At 41.7% G+C, this 20,359-nt stretch overlaps 1 protein-coding gene across 3 annotated transcripts in view; it reads left to right on the forward strand.

Annotated features, from left to right (window-relative positions):
• SEPTIN9 (septin 9) overlaps positions 1-20,359 on the forward strand; it is a 238,326-nt gene that overhangs the window by 107,567 nt on the left and 110,400 nt on the right. The window contains exon 1 of one of the 3 annotated variants that reach the window (XM_063292842.1): positions 2,877-3,388. The exons of the other annotated variants lie outside the window; for them this stretch is intronic. Coding sequence (XP_063148912.1) covers positions 3,334-3,388 — 55 coding nt within the window. The 5' untranslated portion in view covers positions 2,877-3,333. Of the gene's footprint in view, positions 1-2,876; positions 3,389-20,359 lie in introns of those variants that run through there. 3 annotated transcript variants of the gene reach the window in all.

Genomic DNA, 20,359 nt, shown 5'->3' on the forward strand with positions numbered 1-20,359 from the left:
AACTAATATAATATCTCAGTCTAGATTAATATCTAAGTGGTTTATTTTTGGGTTCTTTCTTCCATTCCATCAGTTCTTTTGGATAAGGGTTTTCTCTCAAAAGCTTACAGAGTAAGAAACATCACCCAAAAGGGATTGTGTCTGACTTCTGTTTAGCACTGCAGGAGAATGAAATATATGGTTCCTTTCAGCCCTAGCACCAAGGCTATGGGCATTTACCAACCAATAGGTATATCTGCATCACCCCCAGTTGATTCACTGGTGATAAAGAGATGCTAATCACAGCTCTTTCTTAGAATTAAGGAAATGATACTAGTTTTGCATTCAGAGCTGATGCTGCTGGTTAGAAATCTACTGCAGCCTAAAACTCATTTTATTTGGAAATGTACCACAGGGTACACTGAAAAATCCAGTTCTTATCTGTTTTCAAATAGTGACATACTGTTGATATAAATAGTGACACTGTGTTTCACAAACACTGACTGCAAACAGAGCTGGATGGCAAGAAGGTATTCAAAATGTTGCAGTTCAGCTGTCCCAAAATTAAGCTTGGAAACAGCTTGAAGCATTCAAGGCAGGCAAAGTTCCCTTATTGCTCTTTTTGATCTTATAAAGTATGGCAGACACATTTTTTTCCTAACTTAGATTAAACAGTATCCTGCTGAGGGCACTATTCTGATAGCTTTTCTTTTAAAGAAACAATTTTGTCTCATCTAAAATATCCTCTGTGTCATGCTGTTAATAAAAACAGACTGTTAAACATGGAAAGTTTCACCAGTGCTGGAAAGATTGTGTCACTATAGAGAGCTCAGACACACATTCAGTTAACATTTACATGTAATTTATAAATAATGAACAGATGTTCTTAGTATGTTGGAAACATGGGTAAGCATGTAACAGAAACTCATCACCCTGTCAGCAGAAGCTGCCACAGATTGTTAGAGCACATGGTGAAAAGCAACCTAAGTATCTGTTTCAATTCTGTAACTATTTATTTAAAATATTTCATCCTATTTTTCTATTTAAAAGAGCATGCACAGTGGCTCTTTATGCCCATAAAGATTTAACTTCCCTTTATATATTTATTACATGTACAGCCACATTTCCTCTGGGGCGCTCAAGGCAATGTACCACCATCTTTGAAATAGGTTAGGATGAGAGAACGTGTGATCCTGTGGATTTAATGGCTGAAGGCAGATTTGCAGCTGAATTTCCGCAGCTGTAGTCCAGTCACTCTAAACACTTGAAAAGGTTTGTCTTTTATCAACATCTTACATTCATGTGACATCCTTTTAAAACTGTTCAGAAATAGGTTACTACTTCTATTACTCCTTTCATTAACTGGTAATGGTGGTGATAAAGAAATGGCATTCTTAAACATGAAGGCAAAAATAGCAAGCTGGTGGTTGAAGGTGGGGGTACTTGAGCTAAAGGTATGAATGAAGAATAAAGCTACAGGTACTTCTGCAGTAGGGATGCGGTGCCGCTGCGGGTTAAACCGCTGAGCTGCTGAGCTTGCTGATCGGATGGTCAGCGGTTCGAATCCGCGTGACGGGGTGAGCTCCCGTTGCTAGTCCCAGCTCCTGCCAACCTAGCAGTTCGAAAACATGCAAATGTGAGTAGATTAATAGGTACCGTTTCGGCGGGCAGGTAACAGCATTCCATTCAGTCATGCCGGCCACATGACCATGGAAGTGTCTACGGACAAACGCTGGCTTTTCGGCTTTGAAACAGAGATGAGCACCGCCCCCTAGAGTCGGACACGACTGGACTTCATGTCAAGGGAAACCTTTACCTTTTACTTCTGCAGTACTATCAAGAAAACAGCACGGATGTGTCCATGAAGTCACCAGGAGCTGAGCCTGACTCAACAGCAATTCTACATTTGCCATAGGAAGCAGAGATCTTTCTTCTAAATTAAAAAGATGCCCAGGAAATGCATAAGGCAGAAGAGGAATGATAAGAACAGAGTGGCTGTGCTATAAAGCAGCTTTCCCATAGCTGTCACCCTACAGATGTGTTGGACTACAAGCTTCATCATCCCTGGCCAGAGGTCTTAGTCCAACACATCTGGGAGGGTCACCAAATTGAGAAAGAGTGTTGTAAAGCCCCATTTCCTGGATCCTTACTTATCCTTCTGAGGGCACTATTCCGATAGCTCTTCTACCCTTTGGCATAGCCATTCTGTCTGGAAAGGGTAGACCAGGGCACCTGAATGTATGTGTTTGTATGTTGGGGGGAGTGGGTGACAGACTGCTGCAGTCACTTCTGGTCACTAGCCCAGATTGTCTTTCTATAGCAGCACTCCATTCTTTAAATTATTCCTTGCCCAGCCTTCAAGGACTGTTGACTCAGAGTTACCCCCCCCCTTTTTTTTTTTTTTTTTGCTTCTCCAGACTTTCTAGTTCTTCAGCCTCCCTCCCAGGATTGTTTTAATGGTGACAACGGATTGCTCCCGGTAATGGTACTTTGATTTCCTGGAAGGGAGGGTGAGATGAAAAGAAGACTGATGGCTTGCTTAAGGAACAAAACGGTGCTGCTCTGTTGGTGGGCCGAGTGTCGAATTTGGCCCTGGGGCTAAGCGAAGATTAGTTACAAACGCTCCCTTTTGCTAACACTTTGCCTGAACATTTTAGCTGTACAATAGGTGTCAAATTTACTTATGGTGGAGGTAAAATAGAGAAAGGAATGAATGGGTTTTGGAATACTTTACTGTAATCGTACTATTCCCCAACATACGATCTCTCTTCGGTTATGTGGGTATATTCAAGAGGGCAGGGTAGTCGGCGTATTCTCAGAAACTCTTCCAGCGCGGACGGTTGGAGTGACCTGATTTGTTCCGTGGGGCCATCGGCTCTTTGGAGGCAGGACGCAAGTCCCCTCCCCCGGGCTGATTGTTTTACGGACCCGAGCGACCGGCAATACTTAGGACTGAGCGAGCTCTCTCCCTCGCTCCCTCCGGGCCAAAGACTGTCGAAAGCGGGCAGGCGAGCCGCCTTCTGCCCAGCCTCTGGTCGGCGTTGCCCTGCTGCGGCTCGGCTTGACAGGCGTGTGCCGCAGCCTGTGCGCAAGCGGGGCTGCCAACTGCGGAGGGGCGGGGAGGGCCGTGACTCCCCTTCCTTCCTCCATTCATTCGAGTCTCTTCAGCGGGACGGACCCACGGGGCGGGGGGCTCTTGCCTGCGAGCGCCTCGCGGCCAACTCTCGCCCTCCCCTCTCGCTGTTAGGGGGCCTTCCGAGGGCGCCCTGCCCTCCGCGCCGCGCTCCGGCCTTGCCGAGAACCTCAGGGGAGAGGGCGGCGTTTCCAAGCGCACAGCGACAGCTGAGCGGGGCAATGTCCGATCCGGCGGTCAACGCGCACCTGGAAGGGATCATCTCCGACTTCGAGGGTAGGTAGATCGCGGAGGGAGGGAGAAGGAAGAGGAGGAAGCGGGATCGAGCCCAGATCCCCCTCCCGCTGCCCGTAGGGCGCCGTGTTCCGCTCGTTTCCCTGTGTGTTGCCAGATCCAAGACAACATCCCCTCACCCGTGGTGGCTACAAGCCAGCGGGAAACACCCTGAGCAGAGGCTGATGGTATTCGTGTGGATGGGGGTCGGATCAAGGGGCCGATCCCCCGGCGGGATGTGGTCAGTCTATGTTGGGATTGCGGCAGAAAGGGGCGAACAGACGTAGATGTGGGTTTGTGAGCATAAAGGCGGGTGAGTTGCCTGGTTCTATTTTGGCCAGGTAATGCTTCCTTTCTTAAATGGAGTTTTAATTTAAAGGTGTCTCAAGTGAGACACGTTTTTTTTTTTTTTCCTTTTCGGGTCCTGCTCACACTGGCAGACTTGGGCCTGGCGCTGGCTTCCACTTTCCCAGGGTTACAACTAAAAAAAAAAGCAATTTGTTAAGCAGGAAAGTCCTGTTTCCTAACTTTTTCCCTTTGGTATTCCTTGGTCAAAGGCAGTGCGTGCCCTATTTTACAGATAGGAAAATGAGGTACACTTGGCCGGAGAAACACGTCCATGTGTCTCACCTGGTAAATGTATGGCTTTGCAAGAGTGTGTGCTGTGAATGAACTTCCTGGGAGTGTGACCCTAGTGTCTGTTTCAGGATGTTTGTGAGGAGAGGGACCTCCTCCCCCCAAAAGCCCCCCAAAACTATAGCTGCCAGGCAGTGCCTTGTAATTTGTTGTGGTCCAGACCAAAATGAGGCTGGAAGGCCCCTTCCTCCTCCCTTCCCCTTCCCATTTGCTTTGCTTGGCACCAGTTGTGTGCCCACCCATTCTGAAAATTCAAGGCTCAAGGGTGTGTGTTCATATGTGTCTGTGCGTGTGTGTATTTTTCCCTGTTCTGCCCAATGGCTTCTATTTTCCTATTTTCCAAGGCAGAGAATCAGGAAGGCCTCTAGAAAGTTTGTGTCTGTCTGTCTTTCTGAGTGCTTTGGAGGTAATGTTGGATGCTTGTCAGAACTTAAAATCTGGTTATGTTCTGGCTTCAGTCCAGCGTTCTGCTGTGTTATTAGGACTCGTGGAGCCACGTAAACGCTTCCTTTCTCTTTTTGATACCCGGAGGTTCGAAAATACCTTAAATGTGTCCCAGTCCCAGAAATGGCCTCTTTTGTTTACTGTCTGCAGGGAGCCGTGTCATGTCTGCCCGGTATTTTCTGCACTGTTCCTTTCACATTGTTGTGTTAACTTGAGAATCAAAACCCCAGAAGGAAGGGGAAAAAACATATCTCCCCCCTTTGATTGTAAAAAGCCAGTTATACAAATTCCAGGGCCTCTGCTGTTCCTGCTGAGGATATAGTATTTTGTATCTTGAAAACCTCAGTTTTGAAAGAAAGGCTTGAGGCCATAGAGCTGAATGGAAAAAGATAGCATTGGCAGTACCATTTCTGATGCTGCAACTTTGGGTGCAGCCCTTCACATGACGGTCCAGCCTTCAGACCTTGTCATTGCCAGTGAACACTGAAGTAGCAGATGATAAGGGAGGCCTCCATTGAGAACATGGAAAACTGCTCTTAAGCAGGTCCTTTTACTTACTGGTTTATGTAAACCAGGACTGGATAACTGGTGATCCTCCAGGCATTCCTAAACTACAACTACCAGCATCCCTCTATATTGACCTTGGTAGCTGAGGTGGCTCCAGTTTGGCATTCAGTAGGCATAGGTTCCCCATTCATAATGTAAGTAATGTATATAACACCTTTCATTTCCTTGGCCCTTCTGCTTAATAATGATGTAGTATGCGATATATAACAATATTAATAATGCAGCATATGCAATAGTAATAAAAAGAGAAAAGACACCAGTTAAAAGCACTGTGTAAGCCAAGGCTTAAATAGAGAATTGAAAGTGCCTTAAGTCAATAAAAATATTTGTATCTAGTACTAAAAGAAGTGCAACAGAGGTGCTAGATGATTGTCTTTCAGGAGACACTGCTAGAAAAAGTAAGTCCTTCTCTCTTGTAGCTAAAGGCAGGCTGGTCCGCTTTACTACCATTTTAAATTGGACTACAAAGCAAACATGCAGCCAATGAAGTTATTTAGAATCAGGGCCATAGTTGTAATGAGAATAAATCTGATCATACTGGTCAAATTTCCAGCAGACATCTCTATAGTAATAGAAATGTTGCACACAATTCCATGTTTAGTATATTATAGTATACAAGGAATTGGAAATGTATTTCAGCCCATGGAAACATTTTGGGGGGAGGGGTGCATTCCAAGAGAAGGTGGAGCTGATTGCAACTACCTACTGCAGGCAAATTGTCCTGTCAGGTTTACCTGGAGCCACTCCACTACATTTATTGTCTTAAACTTTTGCTACTTCCTCTCATTTTTTTTTTAAACCCTGCCTTATTTTGTGGTTTAAAAAGGGCCTCTATCAGGGTTTGTAGAAGGTATTTTAAAGCCTTGCCGCAGCTTGTCAAGTGAGTTTTTAAAAACAGAAGTCTCTTGATGAGGAGGGAAAGTAGGCCTTCTGTCCGCAGCGGTGACTTTCCCTTGAAACACTGGTACAGGGCAATGAGATTTTAAAGCAGCTTTTTTGAGGTTAGTTGAGACTATTGCATAGCCTTGTTAAAGTATATGGAGATTTTTTTGAGGAGGATTGACAAACTAAGGGTGGCAGGCTTATTTCTTTCTAGAAATGATCTTTCCTTGTTAAAAAATGTTCTCTCCATGCTACACTACGAGTATTTAAAACCACATGCCCTGCCATCAATGGAAAGGCAGGAAAACCTCACATTCAAAAAACTGCTGATAAGCAATAAGAGGCTATCTTTTTTCTAGGCCTACAGATAAAAACAGGGTGGATCCAAGGACAAGGGCAAAATCTAGAAAAGGGCAGACCTGGGGAACAAGCTAGTGGGCGATAGGGCAGACTACACTAACTTGGGCATCATTCAGCTGTGCCCTTTGGTGCTGGAATTCTCAACCTAGACTAGGAGTTGAAATCATCTCCCAGAAATCACAGCAACCATAGTCACACCTAGTGAGCACCAAGATTGTGGATTCTCCTTGGGACAGTTGGACTTCAGGCCACATATCTCACATGCCTACACTGATAGAACCAAGAGATCTCCGAACAGCAGATAATCAGATCCAAACTTGGACCAGGAAAACACATTCTGCTAAGGTATGTTTTAACCATGGCTTATTAAAATTATTCACAGCTAAAGCTCATACCATATGGGGTTCATACATCAACACAGCCACTTTAGGGGGCATGTGATCCATGTTTCTGCATAATATTTTCCTACTATATACCAAAAATAGCACTCCATCAGGAAGCTAGCATCACTAAGGTAGAGATCAGTCTTGGTAAAATATATTTGCTTATTGGTTAAGGTTATGTTTTTGCTACATGAGTCTGGTCTCTAATATTAATCAACACAGTCACTCTTCACTCTCTCAGAAATTGAATTACATTGGTTTCTCTAGCTTTTAAGAATACCAAGGCTTATGTGGAAGAGGGGGCATATGCAGGTGAGCGGGGTAGAGAAGGGTCAAGATGATGGTCATGGCTGTATGGTTGAAAGCCTGCGTGTTTGCAACACATGTACAAAAGGGGTGAGGTTTCTGTTAGCAGATTGCTAGGAAAGCCTTTGGCCCAGGAGAGATCAGAAAAGTCACACACCAGGCATTTCTATAAAAATAATTTTATTTACAGAATGCAAACATATTTACAGGCTCTCAGTGAGAGCTGCTTAACTCTCTACATGCCTACACAGAAGGGAAACTGAAACTAAAACAAGTCCAGTCAAGTTCTTCCCCCCAGGTGCAAAAATTAACAACTGAAAAGGGGACAATTAAATTCAACCTCTTAATCCACCAAAATGATTAGTTACCATAGTAACCTTAATCTGTAGTAGAAAACATATTAACAGTTTCCTCACATAACCACCATCTTGACTTTCTTACTCCCTCACAAACACCACTCTCTCAGACAACAGGTACAAAATATGGGAGGTCAAATTGAACAGGCATCCCTCCCTGGATATGTTTTTGCAAATCATCTATATAGATTAGACCAACACGATATTTACATCCAATTATAGTTCCAGGATTCAAAAGGGCCTTATCCTGTGGCTACTTGAACACTCACCCCACAACCATCATAGAGAGGAAGTTTAAGAAAATGTCATATGCAACTAAACTTTGCCCTTGTAGTGCTGGAGAATTGGAACCACAGCTCTTGTATATTGTCAGTTTTACAGGGTTATCTGCTTCTGCCTCATAACCTCTTTAGTAACAGAATTTTCAGGGGCCTCAGATTTGTTTTATTTCATTTATTCTCCAACAGAAATAGATCCCTTTCCATAAATGTCACAAAGTTTTGTTTTATTGTCTCTAAAATTTAGCAAAGCTACTCAGAGCTAAGTAGATGGATCCTATTGTTCTATTGTCTACCTAATCTACTTTGCAATGATCAATGACCATAATGAATAATACCTATCTGTGGAGTCCTTGGTGCTCTCTGAGCCTTGTTGTTTTCTTGCAGATGGTTCATTGCCAGACTAGGGAACATCTTTGTAATACCTTCATAATATCTATCTATCTATCTATCTATCTATCTATCTATCTATCTATCTATCTATCTATCTATCTATGGTTTATTGAATAATCTACAACTGATTGGGATTACCCATGAAGCCCTAAACTAAGGTTTACAAACCAAACATCACATTTAGTTGAACAAATCATATATTTGTTCAGCACAATGGGTGAATCAACCCTATTGAGTGGTAGCAGCTGGGAATTAGAAAAGGTCAAGAAATCCAATTCTGTCCTGGGCAGATAAATGGCCTGGTCCTTTAGCATTTTCTCTCCCTCCCAGATAACCAGCAGAAACATGTGAGGATAACTGATTCATTCCTATTCCATGAAGGTACAAAGAAATTCAGAGAGGGGGCATTGATAGGGCTCTCTCATTCCCAGTGCTACAACTAACATTTTACATTTCAAAATTGTATAGCTGGGCCTCATTCAGGAAGTCAGGGGATAGGTCATAGCTTCTGATTCTACTTTTTTTTTTTTACTTCTGTTTCATTGTTGCAAAACTTGTTTGGATGGGGGCATAGTATTTGGAGGATTTTAACTATGCATTTGCTTAAGTACAAATTAGTAGGCTTCTCTCTGGCTCCAAGGAACAGAAAGTAAAATCCTAGCAGTGACAAGCTCCATAATGGAGTGGAGTGATAAAAGTGCAAAGCAGTTGGGTGGTTGCACAGCATTGACTGGAAGCTCTCAGTATTCTGTTGCTTTTGTCCTGGAAGCAAAGCGGAAGGTGTACTGGGTCACAGACTTTGGCCCACCCCCTGCCAGGTTTTGTGCTGCAAGTGCGGTATGCTCTGTTCTCAGAAGAGTGGAGCAGATTTTTTTTTTATTTCATCTACACAATGGGGGATTATTGAAGTATGGAAACAGCTGCATCTCCATTGAAGCATGGCTTTTGGCCACAACTGGAGCTCTTTTACTTAGAAGTTCAGTGGGCAGGTGTGAGTAGGATTTGACCTTTGTCTTGGGAGCCCAGGAGATCCACCATTCCTTTTGTTACAGTTGCACTGGAGGATGGGAGCAGAAGCAAGGGAAGCTGGAAAAACTGAGGTGGTTGGCCACCACCTCACATCCCTTCGGCAATTCAGCAGTGTTCAGGGCGTATTATTTTCCATTTAGATAAAATCAGAACTGCATTATGTTATTCTTTTCTTAACCTAGAAGTGCACGATTTTGTCTAGCACTGACTACTCACTTAGGTTATATTCTGATTCAGAACTCTGTAGCCAGCTTTCATGTTGTGCTTGTACTATTGCTCAATATAAGAGCAGACTGAATGCCAAACTTGAAGTATTGGACAACATGCATGAGATTGTTTTTATAATCTTAATATCTAGTCCAGAAGTAACTCAGTCCTACAGATGTTTACAAACTATGACCCCCAGCAGCCCTAGCCAGTAAGGGATGCTGCAGATTGTTTTGGGGGGAACTGTAGATTTTTTCCATGCAGATTAGCCCTGATTGTTAGAATAGCTCATAGGATGTCTCTGCCATCTCTTCTTCCCTAGCATCTATCATCTGTTACTATGTCACTATTATCCCTCCCTCCCTTCCCTGCAATTTCTAGCAGAGAGTCTGTCATTAACTATTGGTTATTGGTGTTGATTATAAAAGTGGAAGCTTAGCCTGATGGTATGATATATGGATATGTACTATAGTTTCATGTCGATGCATCTGGTAGCCCTAGCTGTGGTGCATTTCTTTAGTGTGTTAATCTGCAAGAAATTATTCCTTAGATGTACTCATGTTGGAGGGGGACTGATTTTAAAAAGGTAAGAATACAGGTTAGGTTGTAAGAATCTAGTCATGCCAGCTCAACTGTACATGTAAAGCTGAACAGTTGGCTGGCCATAAAAATATGTTGCTGTTTCCCAACATGCAATGTAAAGATATTCTCAAAACAGCTTGATAGGAATTTGAGGAACAACAGCACACATTACTGGAGAAAATTAATCTTGTTTCCACAATTTCCTGCAGTGCCTTTTGGCTGCTATATTTGAAGTGCAAGAATATTTTCCCCATTTTTTTTCAGAAGTGGCCTTCCTAATCCTATCAGGCTTTGGAAATGGAACAGCAATATTAACCAAATAAGTAAATAAAAGTAGCTAATGGGGGATTAAACTAGAAATAAAAACCCCTTCTCTTGCGCTCTCCTACTTGCAGCCTATTAATCTCTGAAGCATGAGCTTATTGCTTAGAACTTGTCTCAGGACTGAGAACTGGGCTGTTTGCCAAGTATTAAGTCTGCCACACTTCAGCCCACCTATTGCCTACATGTGGTAGTATCTTGTTATAATGAAAACAAAGCTATTGCCTATTCAGATTATTTATTTATCTGATTTGTCCCTGCCATCTCCTCCCTTTGGGGGACTCTGGGCTGTTGAACTATTATTCTCAATCCAGGACCTTTAGTGTTAGACTCTAGGGCTTATCATTCCCAACTAATAAACGTAATGAAAATACTAGTTGGAGATGGTGGGAGTGGGAGTTCAGCACATTTGTAAATCCCTGAATTGAGGAATGCTAATTTGGACTCTCCTTTGCCAACTTGGATTTACAAGGATGGGCATCTCTCTTTTTCCTCCTACTTTCTGAAGTCAGAGGGCATGGCAAGGCTTCTAAGGCATTTCCCTTCACGTTAGCTTAGCTCTTCCCTGTGCTGGTATTCACAAGCTCTGGAGTCGCAGATTGCCTGGACACAACACCAAAGTAATCAAAGCTCCAGATTGGAAAGCCATTGCACATCATGCCAGAATCCTGTTCTTTTCTGTTCTAGCCATGCACTGGGGAAAACTAAAGTTCAATATCTGCAAGTGGCTTAGCATGAAGAGATATATTGCAAGAGTTTGGGAGGTACATAGAGTTTCTAGAAACTTTGTTCACGTATCATAAAAATAACAGATGCTTGTTTCAGATATTCCAATGCTGAGGGATCCTTATTTTTTGAAAAATATGCAAGATTGTCCTCCCTTACTTCCCCTGAGTAGCAGCATAGGAACTTTCATTGACAAGAATGAGCATCTCTCTGTCCTCTTTCTCCCTGAAGTCATAGGTTGTGGTTTTCCTGGGCCAAAACTTATGGTTGTCTCTGTTAATTGATTCTTCAGTGTAAATACAACAGAATCGTATCAGTCTCAGTTTGGTGCCTTGGGAATGAGAGGCTGTAGTCCAGTGTACATTTATCCAGAAAAAAATGTATACTGGTGACTAGGATTTTGTGTCCACGTAACCAGTTTATAATATGTGAAGTGCATTTATATCTTGATTTTCTTCCATGATGGTATTTAGTAGGATATGCAAGGTCCAATTGTAGGTCTACTTATATAAAATAGCAAAGTTGGAGAAGATGTCTAGGGAAATGCGTGGCACTGGGTTGCTTAATATTTGTCATCGAGGATGTGTATGAGTTTCCTTATTCCTTTTAATATTTATTTATTTATTTATAAATTTATTCACCGCCCATCTCCGCCTCATGGGGGACTATGCATTGCACCATCCTTTTGAAAAGGGAGAACCAGTTTATATGGGGTATTAATCCTGGTAAGTCTTGTTGATTGCAGAGTTAGTGGCACACCCAGATGCATAATTAGAACACTGAACCACTATAGATAGAAATACTATATTTGCTCTAATGTCATTTTATTTCTTAAAATTGCCAATTGTAGGGATAATCAGTCTAATCCAAGGCTTATGCCACAGCTGCACCATTCATCCAAGGTTAGATGATGTATTACAACTGTTTCCGATAGCCAGCATATATTTTGAGAGTGTCTGAGAAATTGCTGGTACTATAAAGCATAGCTCAGCTGAATTTGTAACAGTACAAATCTTCTGGTGATGCCTCAGAAAGGAGTCAACTTCATTAACAGTTAATTAGATGAGTGAAATCAGAATGAAATTCATGTGGCCACTTCAGCATCATAGTTTTTATGCAGAGGAAGATGTTATCAGAAATGGAGAGAGAGAAATGCCAGTGTAATAAAACAGAGCTAGATTGTTGATCTTGATTTGTTTCTTGGTTCCTTAGCCATCTGGGGCAATGTATATGACTCTAACTCTGCGGAAGCTTCTGGTTCCAAAACCTTCTGGTTCCATTTTTATTAAGTACCAAACGGGAAATATAGGAGACAACCACATCCTAAAAATAAGTTGCAACATGGCATGGGAAAGTTCTGTGACAGCATGACATGGAGTTTTATTTGGATAGTTTGTCTTACATTGGCACCATTTCATCTCTTTGCAAAGCAGGAAGGTGAGGAACTGCTGCAGCCTCAGCTTGGAATACAATGTTTGTCAAGTTTTGGTTGCACTAATTAATTCATATAGACCTATTACAGTATGTTAAGATTTGTTCCCACGTAGATAAACTAGCATTTCTGATTAACCTTCCAAACTTGTGATGTATTCTGATATATTCCTCTTAGGCAAAGTCTAAACTAAAAGATTGATCAGGTATACTCTTGATGCCAACTTGCTCAGGGCTGATTAATTCTTGGCACAGGGTAATGCATATTGCTCATGAAAGATGATCTCTAACACTATGTGTCTTTTCTTTCTTCTCAGTTATGATGCTCTCTTCTCTGTTATGCTGCTCAGGTAAATAAATCATTTGTATGAACTGCCAAAATTTTGGATTAGTGGCAGAAGGTAATACATGAGTGAGAGCTTATTTTAAGTGCATTCATCTTACGTGATCAGTAGTCACCATATTCATATGCCTACATTCCTTTTCTGATTTTTTTCCTCATGTATTAAGATTTTCCTTCCTTATATATTTGTCTCAGTTATGAGTACCAGTTCTGCTCTTTATTCCTAAACTATGCTACATTGTACACCCCTGGCCTGAGCAAGCGTGATAGTAGTATTAGACATAGTCCTGCTTACTCTAAAGAGGAATTATACCAATCTCAATTTCTCCATAGTTCCTTGACCTGTGGCTGCAGATTCCATGTGCAGTTGTGCACCTACAGCATGAAAGTGGGAACTGGGGTTTATACATTTGATGCATTTTACAAGAATGTATATTTTATACGTTTTACAAAAACTAAAACCTCATTGAATGTCATAGAGGCCTGATTTTGCTTCCTCTCAATTAATAAAGAAGAAGTTCTATAGTTGTAAATCTACAGCTTTACTGATGAGCTATACTTTGGGATAACATACACACATTTGAGTTCTTTAGATTAGGAATTCTGGAAATTTACTTTTAGAACATAAAAATAATTATTATGAGCTCATAATTTGTTCAGCTCTTGGCTTAGTGGATGTGTGAGCATCTACTATGGCTTGTTCAAGAAACAATGCTTTAAAAACCACTGGTGCAGTATTGTGAACCCAGCCCTTAACTGCTTAGTTTTATAGCTCCCGGGTGGTAAATCTACTGTGGATTCTTCCAGTGTTCATACTCAGCTGGTAGGCAAATAGGTTACCTGAAACCCCATGGACATCCTGTGAGGGGCACAAATGATGACCCACTATGATGCAAGTGTGTTATTGCAAATGTCATTGCATGTGTGTCATTTTGGCATCATTCAACAGTATAGTGGGGCCCGATCCTCCTGTGCCAATGTCTTTGTTGCAGCTCAGCCAGGGTCCATTTTAGTCTTTCTGCTTGCTTCTCTTTGGTTCAACCGGATAGGGTGAAGGAGGAGCAGTAGCCATAGTTTACTTGTCTGCCTTCAGGCTGTCTTTATCTGAACCTATTGGGTTCAGAGAGCCTGGGATAGAAGAACTGCTGCTGCCACATAAGATTGCACATAAAGTAGTCTTCCCCAACCTGGGAACCATCCAGATGTGTGGTCTTTCTGTCCTATGAGTCCTTAGTATGCTGACAGCTTTGGGAATGGAGATCGACACACCTGGAGGGCATCTGGGTCAGGGAAGGTTGGTGTAAAGTAGGTAAGGAACTTTTCCTGACACCTTCCTTATCACAGCCCCCCCCCAAAAAAAAAAAAAAAACAAAACCAGAGAGGAAAAGGGTAGGAGAGAAAATTGGAAAAGGTGGCTGAGCTGAAGTCCCATTGTAAAAAACTAGGAAGAAGTCCCTTTGCCAGGACATGGATCTTCATGGGTGCCTTATAAAGTTGATCCTGACATTGGAACTGACTTAGGATCTCCCATTTATTTTAAAACCACAGAGCTTTGTGTGATGACAACAAAAACCAATGTCTTGTAATAATAGTAGAGGAGGAACACAAGTGCGTATATGTGCAGATTATTACAGAGAAGCCAGGAGTGTACAGTGAAAAAGCCCCTAGTCCAGGCTTAAATGTGACCCATGAGAGTCAATACAGTAACCATATGTAAATTATTTTCAGGACCGTGTGTCCTGTTCTGATTCCCACCCACTCCCTTCCTTAAAATGTGTTGCAGTTTAAAGCAAATCATCTGGAGTTTTATTGAAGACATGCAGATCTATAGTTCCTTGGTGTACTATTCCCCCTTATCTGCTACATGAAGAAAACAGCTGCTGGTTCACTGCTTCAGGTTCTCTATATCATCCATGTGCTAAAATTAGTAATTTCAATGCTGTGGGGAGAGTATATTGTTTAGGTGGGCAGGAGGACATGAATTTGCTATGACGCAAAGTATGATGTTAAGAAAGGAAGTGAAAGCTACCCCAAATTTTGAATCATTTCACTCCTACAGGGTCAGCGTGCATTTATAGAACGGAAGAGACTTCCTTATCACTCTTGGAAAAGGAAATGGGACATTCTTCACATACTAATAAATTGATTTCAGCATTACGGGTTTTCAGCAGAAAATGTTTTGAAAGAGACAGAATTCATTTTCTTCACTATGCTGGTGTAATCAGGCTAAACTTATTCAGAGATACTTATTTGTGTTATTTTAAAAGTATGATGCAAATACCTTCTCTGCAGTGGAAATTGGGAAAGCTAGATGTCAAGAGGAAGTGATATCTGCTCTGCAAACAATTTCTCTTTTCCCCATCTCCCCTTTCTCCTTTACTGCAGATTAATTTCAAAAAGCTAAAGATAATTGGAGCCAGTTTGGTATAGTGATTAAAGGCACCAGGCTAGAAATTGGGAGACTGTGAGTTCTAGCCTTGCCTTAGGAATGAAGTCAGCTGGGTGACTTTGGGCCAGTTACACTCTCTCAGTCCTAGGAAGAAGGCAAGGGCAAGTCACTTCCCCAAATTCTGCCAAGAAAATTGCAAGAACTTGTCCAGACAGTCACCAGGAGTCAAAACTGACTCAAAGGAACAAGAAAACAAAAATGGACTTGCTTAAAACTTGGAAGACCATTAGGATATCCCAGAGTTACTTGATAATGAAACATTACATTCTCAAATTATTTATTTCATCTCTTCAATTTATATGGCTGCCTACTTACCAAGGGTCGCGATGGCTCTGTGGGTTAAACCACTGAGCTGCTGAGCTTGCTGATCGGAAGGTCGGCAGTTCGAATCCGCGTGACGGGGTGAGCTCCCGTTGCTAGTCCCAGCTCCTGCCAACCTAGCAGTTCGAAAACATGCCAATGTGAGTAGATCAATAGGTACCGCTTTGGCGGGCAGGTAACAGCGTTCTGTTTAATCATGCCGGCCACATGACCACGGAGGTGTCTACAGACAAACGCCGGCTCTTCGGCTTTGAAACGGAGATGAGCACCGCCCTCTAGAGTTGGACATGACTGGACTTAATGTCAAGGAAAACCTTTACCTTTACTTACCAAGCAACTCTTTTTTGCCTTCACTGTCTTACATTAAATCCACCTTAGCTATAATTCCATGACTACTAAATCATTTAAAATGCAGGGGGGCATGCTTAGCCAATTACATAAGCTTTCACTTGGCTAAGCATGCCCTCATATATTTTGTCAGCCTCTGGATGCAATAAGTTACACAATTGGTTATACAGAAAACACGGAAGGCACAGAATTCTCACTGTTTGCTGTAGAAGATCAGAGAAGCATAGATTAAGGAGATAATATATCCACATGCAGAAATCTAGCAATGTGGCAAGACTTTGAAAAGATAAACAGGGCTACATTTCATGTTGCATTAACTGTAACTATACATTTCTTTAAAAACACATGTGTATACCACACTATAGATAAGACAGCACTTTAGAAAGAATCTTGGGACTTCTGCTTAAGAAGTTGGTCTCCATTGCAGAATGAAGAATTTATTCCAGATTTGATCAACTGTAGCTGTCCCTTGGTTTTTGTTTGTGCCACTTTATCTAGAAGGTAGGAGTTAATGTCACAAAGTCCTGCTTTCAGATCAAAAGTACACTCACTGGCTTTGATCTCAGTAATCCGAATGTGATATTGCTAAGGCTGGAAGATTAGGACTGCTTCATCATACTGGCTGAATTTATGCATTGTGCTTAGTCGTCATATGGGCTTTTTGGTTTTATCTTAGATGTTGTATACAGCTTATCATTTTGTTTTGTAACCCATAGTTAGTGGCTTAGCAGAATATGCACTCCACCACTGTGTCCTGTTCAGCAAAGCATGGTTTAGCCAGTTGGAAATAACCATAGTTCTGCATGATGCACGAACTGGATTTCCTGTACATTACTGTACTGATTTCTGGATATCATTCCTGGATTCAGAGATTTGTCAGTAATGTTGATCATGCTTCATGTAGATGCTGTGAGAACAACTTAGGCTTCCCAACTTAAAGTAACCATCTGCACACTCATTGCCTCAGACTGTGTTACATGTCATTAAGATGAAGCTGCCCTTAGTCACTACCATCAATGGCAAAAGGCTGTTGTACTAATTTGGTCTGGTATGAGCAGCTGTTCACAGTTAATATGGATGGTATAAACTCACGCACAAGAGTCTTGAGCCACTGTTGCAAGCACTGCAGCATCTTGGATCTTATTCAGAATATTCATGCTATCAACACTTGTTCATTTGTTTTTCTGAGACTTCAGAAATGGGGTTGAGGGAATGGTTGAACCAGGCTGTCTGTGCCTGAGAACTTCCCCTACCAACTTCCTGCCTACAGTATGAGTTGGTGTGGAGGAGCCATTATAGAACTTAGTACTCAATTTAAGATGAAGCCGTCTTCAAAGTCCTTGTCCTACTGTTATGACACATGTCACTTCTTTTTCCATTTTGAGGAAATGGAAACAGGAGGCATTTTGATTGCCCTCTGGGAAACAAATATTTGCTGGGCTGTAAAGTTTCCCTCCCTGTTCTGCAGCATGTACTGTTCTGAAAACCATCCCTTCCCCAAACTGGTATCTGTTGCAAAATAAAATCCCTGAACCATCATGCCAAAGGAAGGGGAAGGGAAGTGCCTTGGAAAAAGGGTGATAACTGTTTGGCTGGTCTGAACTTCTACGGTCTATGCAAATGAAGGGAGGAAAAATAGCAGAAAAGTTGTACACCACTTCCTTCTTTTGTTCATACATAAAATATTTCTCTAGAGGGCCAAATTCAGTACGAGTGGGAAAAGAGATGAGAATGCGGTATGGGCCGGAATTGAAAAGTGATTCAGCTTCTTGTATCTTATGTAGAATATTCATTTTTGAGATGCAGGATAGGAGGGACTGGCAGCTGAGAAGCCAAAGATACATGTTGTTGCTTATCTAGGTAAATCAGAGGCCTCCTAGGGCTCCTCAGATAGAAATGGATGCTTTGCATGTTATATCACTTATTTCCTCAGGAAAGCCGTTTGTAGCATGAAGGCCAGATGGTGTCTTGCAGGACCAGTGCTTAAAAAGTCTTCCAGTATCAGGCATTCATCTCCTTTCCTGCATGGTGATGCAGTGCAGGAGTTAAAATTTGCAGGGTCTGAGTCCCCTGGCTAAGGCCAGCCATTAGTTAGGCATGTAAACCTGTCACTTAGGAGGCAAACTCTCTTCCCACTGTAATATTCCATACATTTCTTATCTGCTTATTAGTCCAAGGAAGTTATTGCATGTCCTAGCACTGGGAGACGGGTATAATGGGAAGAAAGGAAGGAAACAGACGATTTGAACTCATGACCTTCTGTACCATATCCCACAGAATGTAGCTGCGTAGGAGGCATATGGTGTCAGGTGGATGTTTTCTCCTTTCCTCTGACATCATTCCCCCAAAGTGCCTTACAATGTGCACATGCTTCCACATTGTGTCAATGTTGTTTGCTTTGCTGCTTTCTGTGCTCTGCTGTAAACAGTAGCAATCCGGAGTCAGCATTTTTACAGAGTTAACAGATGTTTCCACCCATCTGAAACATTGCCAAGGTCTTTTTTTTCCCCCTTCATCTTTCTCTGATTTTTAAGTGTTGCAGTGACAAGTTCTGGTTTCCCACTTTCTTGGATCTAGTATTTCTTGCTTCCCTGTGAATTACTTTTGAATAGACGATGACTGGAATAGAGATGTCCCTACATTTCAGTTTTTCTTAAATCAGTGCCTCCCAAAATGGTTCGTCATATGTAGAGGGCACCACAGAAGTGAACTTCGTTCTGCCTTAGCTCCTTCTATTGTTTCAACCCACTTTACTTGTTCAGGAGCCCTCTGGTAGCCCAGACTTCATTGAAGGGTATGGCAATATTTAAGGATAGTGAAAGGGGATGAGAATAATTACTACTCTAAGAACAATCCCTATATTGAATGAATAATATATGGCATCAAGTGTGCAGTCCCTATTCCTGATCCCTATCCTGCATCTGCTGCCTCAGGTTTGGCTTGCTGCATATCCATAGTGTCTTGATTTCCTGTTTCCAATATGTGTTAAGCAAAGCAACTGACTAAACCCTTTGGCTTTGCTGCTCTCCCCCTTTGTGAATGTCTTCAGACAGCATGAAACCATCTGCTGAACATGACCACAATGTGGGGATGGGCCTTGGGGAGGGGGGTGAGCTTGGTCAAGGGTCTTGACCTATATTCTTATGCTTGACTGTATGTGGCAAAGCAGGAGAGGAAAGGTCTGTTTGCCCAGGGCCACAACTAGGGGGGGGGCAAGCGGGGCATGTGCCCTGGGCACTGCATTGGGGGGCACCAAAATGAGCAGGGGGGGTGCCAAAATGGGCACGGAATCCATGTTTGCCCCGGGTGACACAGACCCTAGTTGTGGCCCTGTGTTTGCTTATTCTAAAGCCCAGTGGACTGGTGTTTTGATGCTCACCTGCTATATGTACCATGCTCTCAGGAGAGCAAGAGTTTAGCATTCTTTCAAAACTTGTTCAGCTTGTTCAGTGGGTTGGTGAAAGGACACATTTTGAAAGACAGCACTTTTACAATGGTGGTGGTTCTAATTTTCCTCATTTTAAGCAATATCATTGGGCTTATTGGTTAATCTCAGTATTAGAATGGAAATAACGTTGAATACTGTATGTACCATGGTAGGCTCAACTTGAGAGTTATTATTTAGTATCCTTGCAAATGCTGGGAACTAAGTACAGCAGGAAATGGTTTACTTGTCCAGTATTGAAAGCAGTTAGGCATATCTGGGCCCCATTGGGTAGAAAATTTAAATATGATTTTTTTGTCTCATGATAAATTGACACTTTGGAATAATTCTTATTTGAAAATGGTTGGCAGTACATTTTTCTGGAAAGTATGGTCATAACAGGCTCATAACAGTCATCAACCTCAATAACATCTACATTGTTAGGCCCTACATTGCAGCTTCAGAAACATCAGAAGTTTTAATGTTGTTGGAAATGGCCTTTATGGAAACTAAACCAGCAATTTATTATTACCAAAATTTTTTGAAAAATTGAAAATACATTTGAATACTATCCAAACAATTTGAAATAGTGAATTGGAATATCCTACACTACCCAATCAATGATTCCAGGTTTTAAAGAAGAGTAGATATGCTTCTTATGTCTTAAAAATGTGGGTTAGTTCAGAAAAGAAATCTTTAGTATCTGTTGGACCCCTCTGCAAAAGTTTGGCTCTCTTCATTTTTATTCTGGAGATGTAATAAATTTGAAGAAACTTTGATATCTATCTATCTATCTTATCTGTCGGACTTGTAATTCCATATTGGCTGGATATTTTAGCAATGGAGAAACAGGTTCTTCAAAAGCAGTTAAGATTAAATATGTCAATACAAATTATATTTCCCAAATCTGGAATCTTTCGATCTTATGAAGAACTCTGGATATATCACACTTGGACTGTAACAAAAAGGGTGGTTATGTGCTCATGGAAGAATGTCTGCATTTTTAACTCTTAATGAAATTTGTCAAGGCTCAGCCTTTGAATTGGCTTTGTATTGATGAAGAGACAAGACTGGACAATATGATTCCGTACAGTTTAGTTTCAATTTATTGTTTAAAAATTAATCACAACTTGAAAAAAATTGAAGAAAACAATTGAATAAAACTATTTAGCTTTCTGTCTGTCTGTC

Source organism: Candoia aspera, chromosome 2 (assembly GCF_035149785.1).
Source record: "Candoia aspera isolate rCanAsp1 chromosome 2, rCanAsp1.hap2, whole genome shotgun sequence".
NCBI classification, from domain to species: Eukaryota; Metazoa; Chordata; class Lepidosauria; order Squamata; family Boidae; genus Candoia; species Candoia aspera.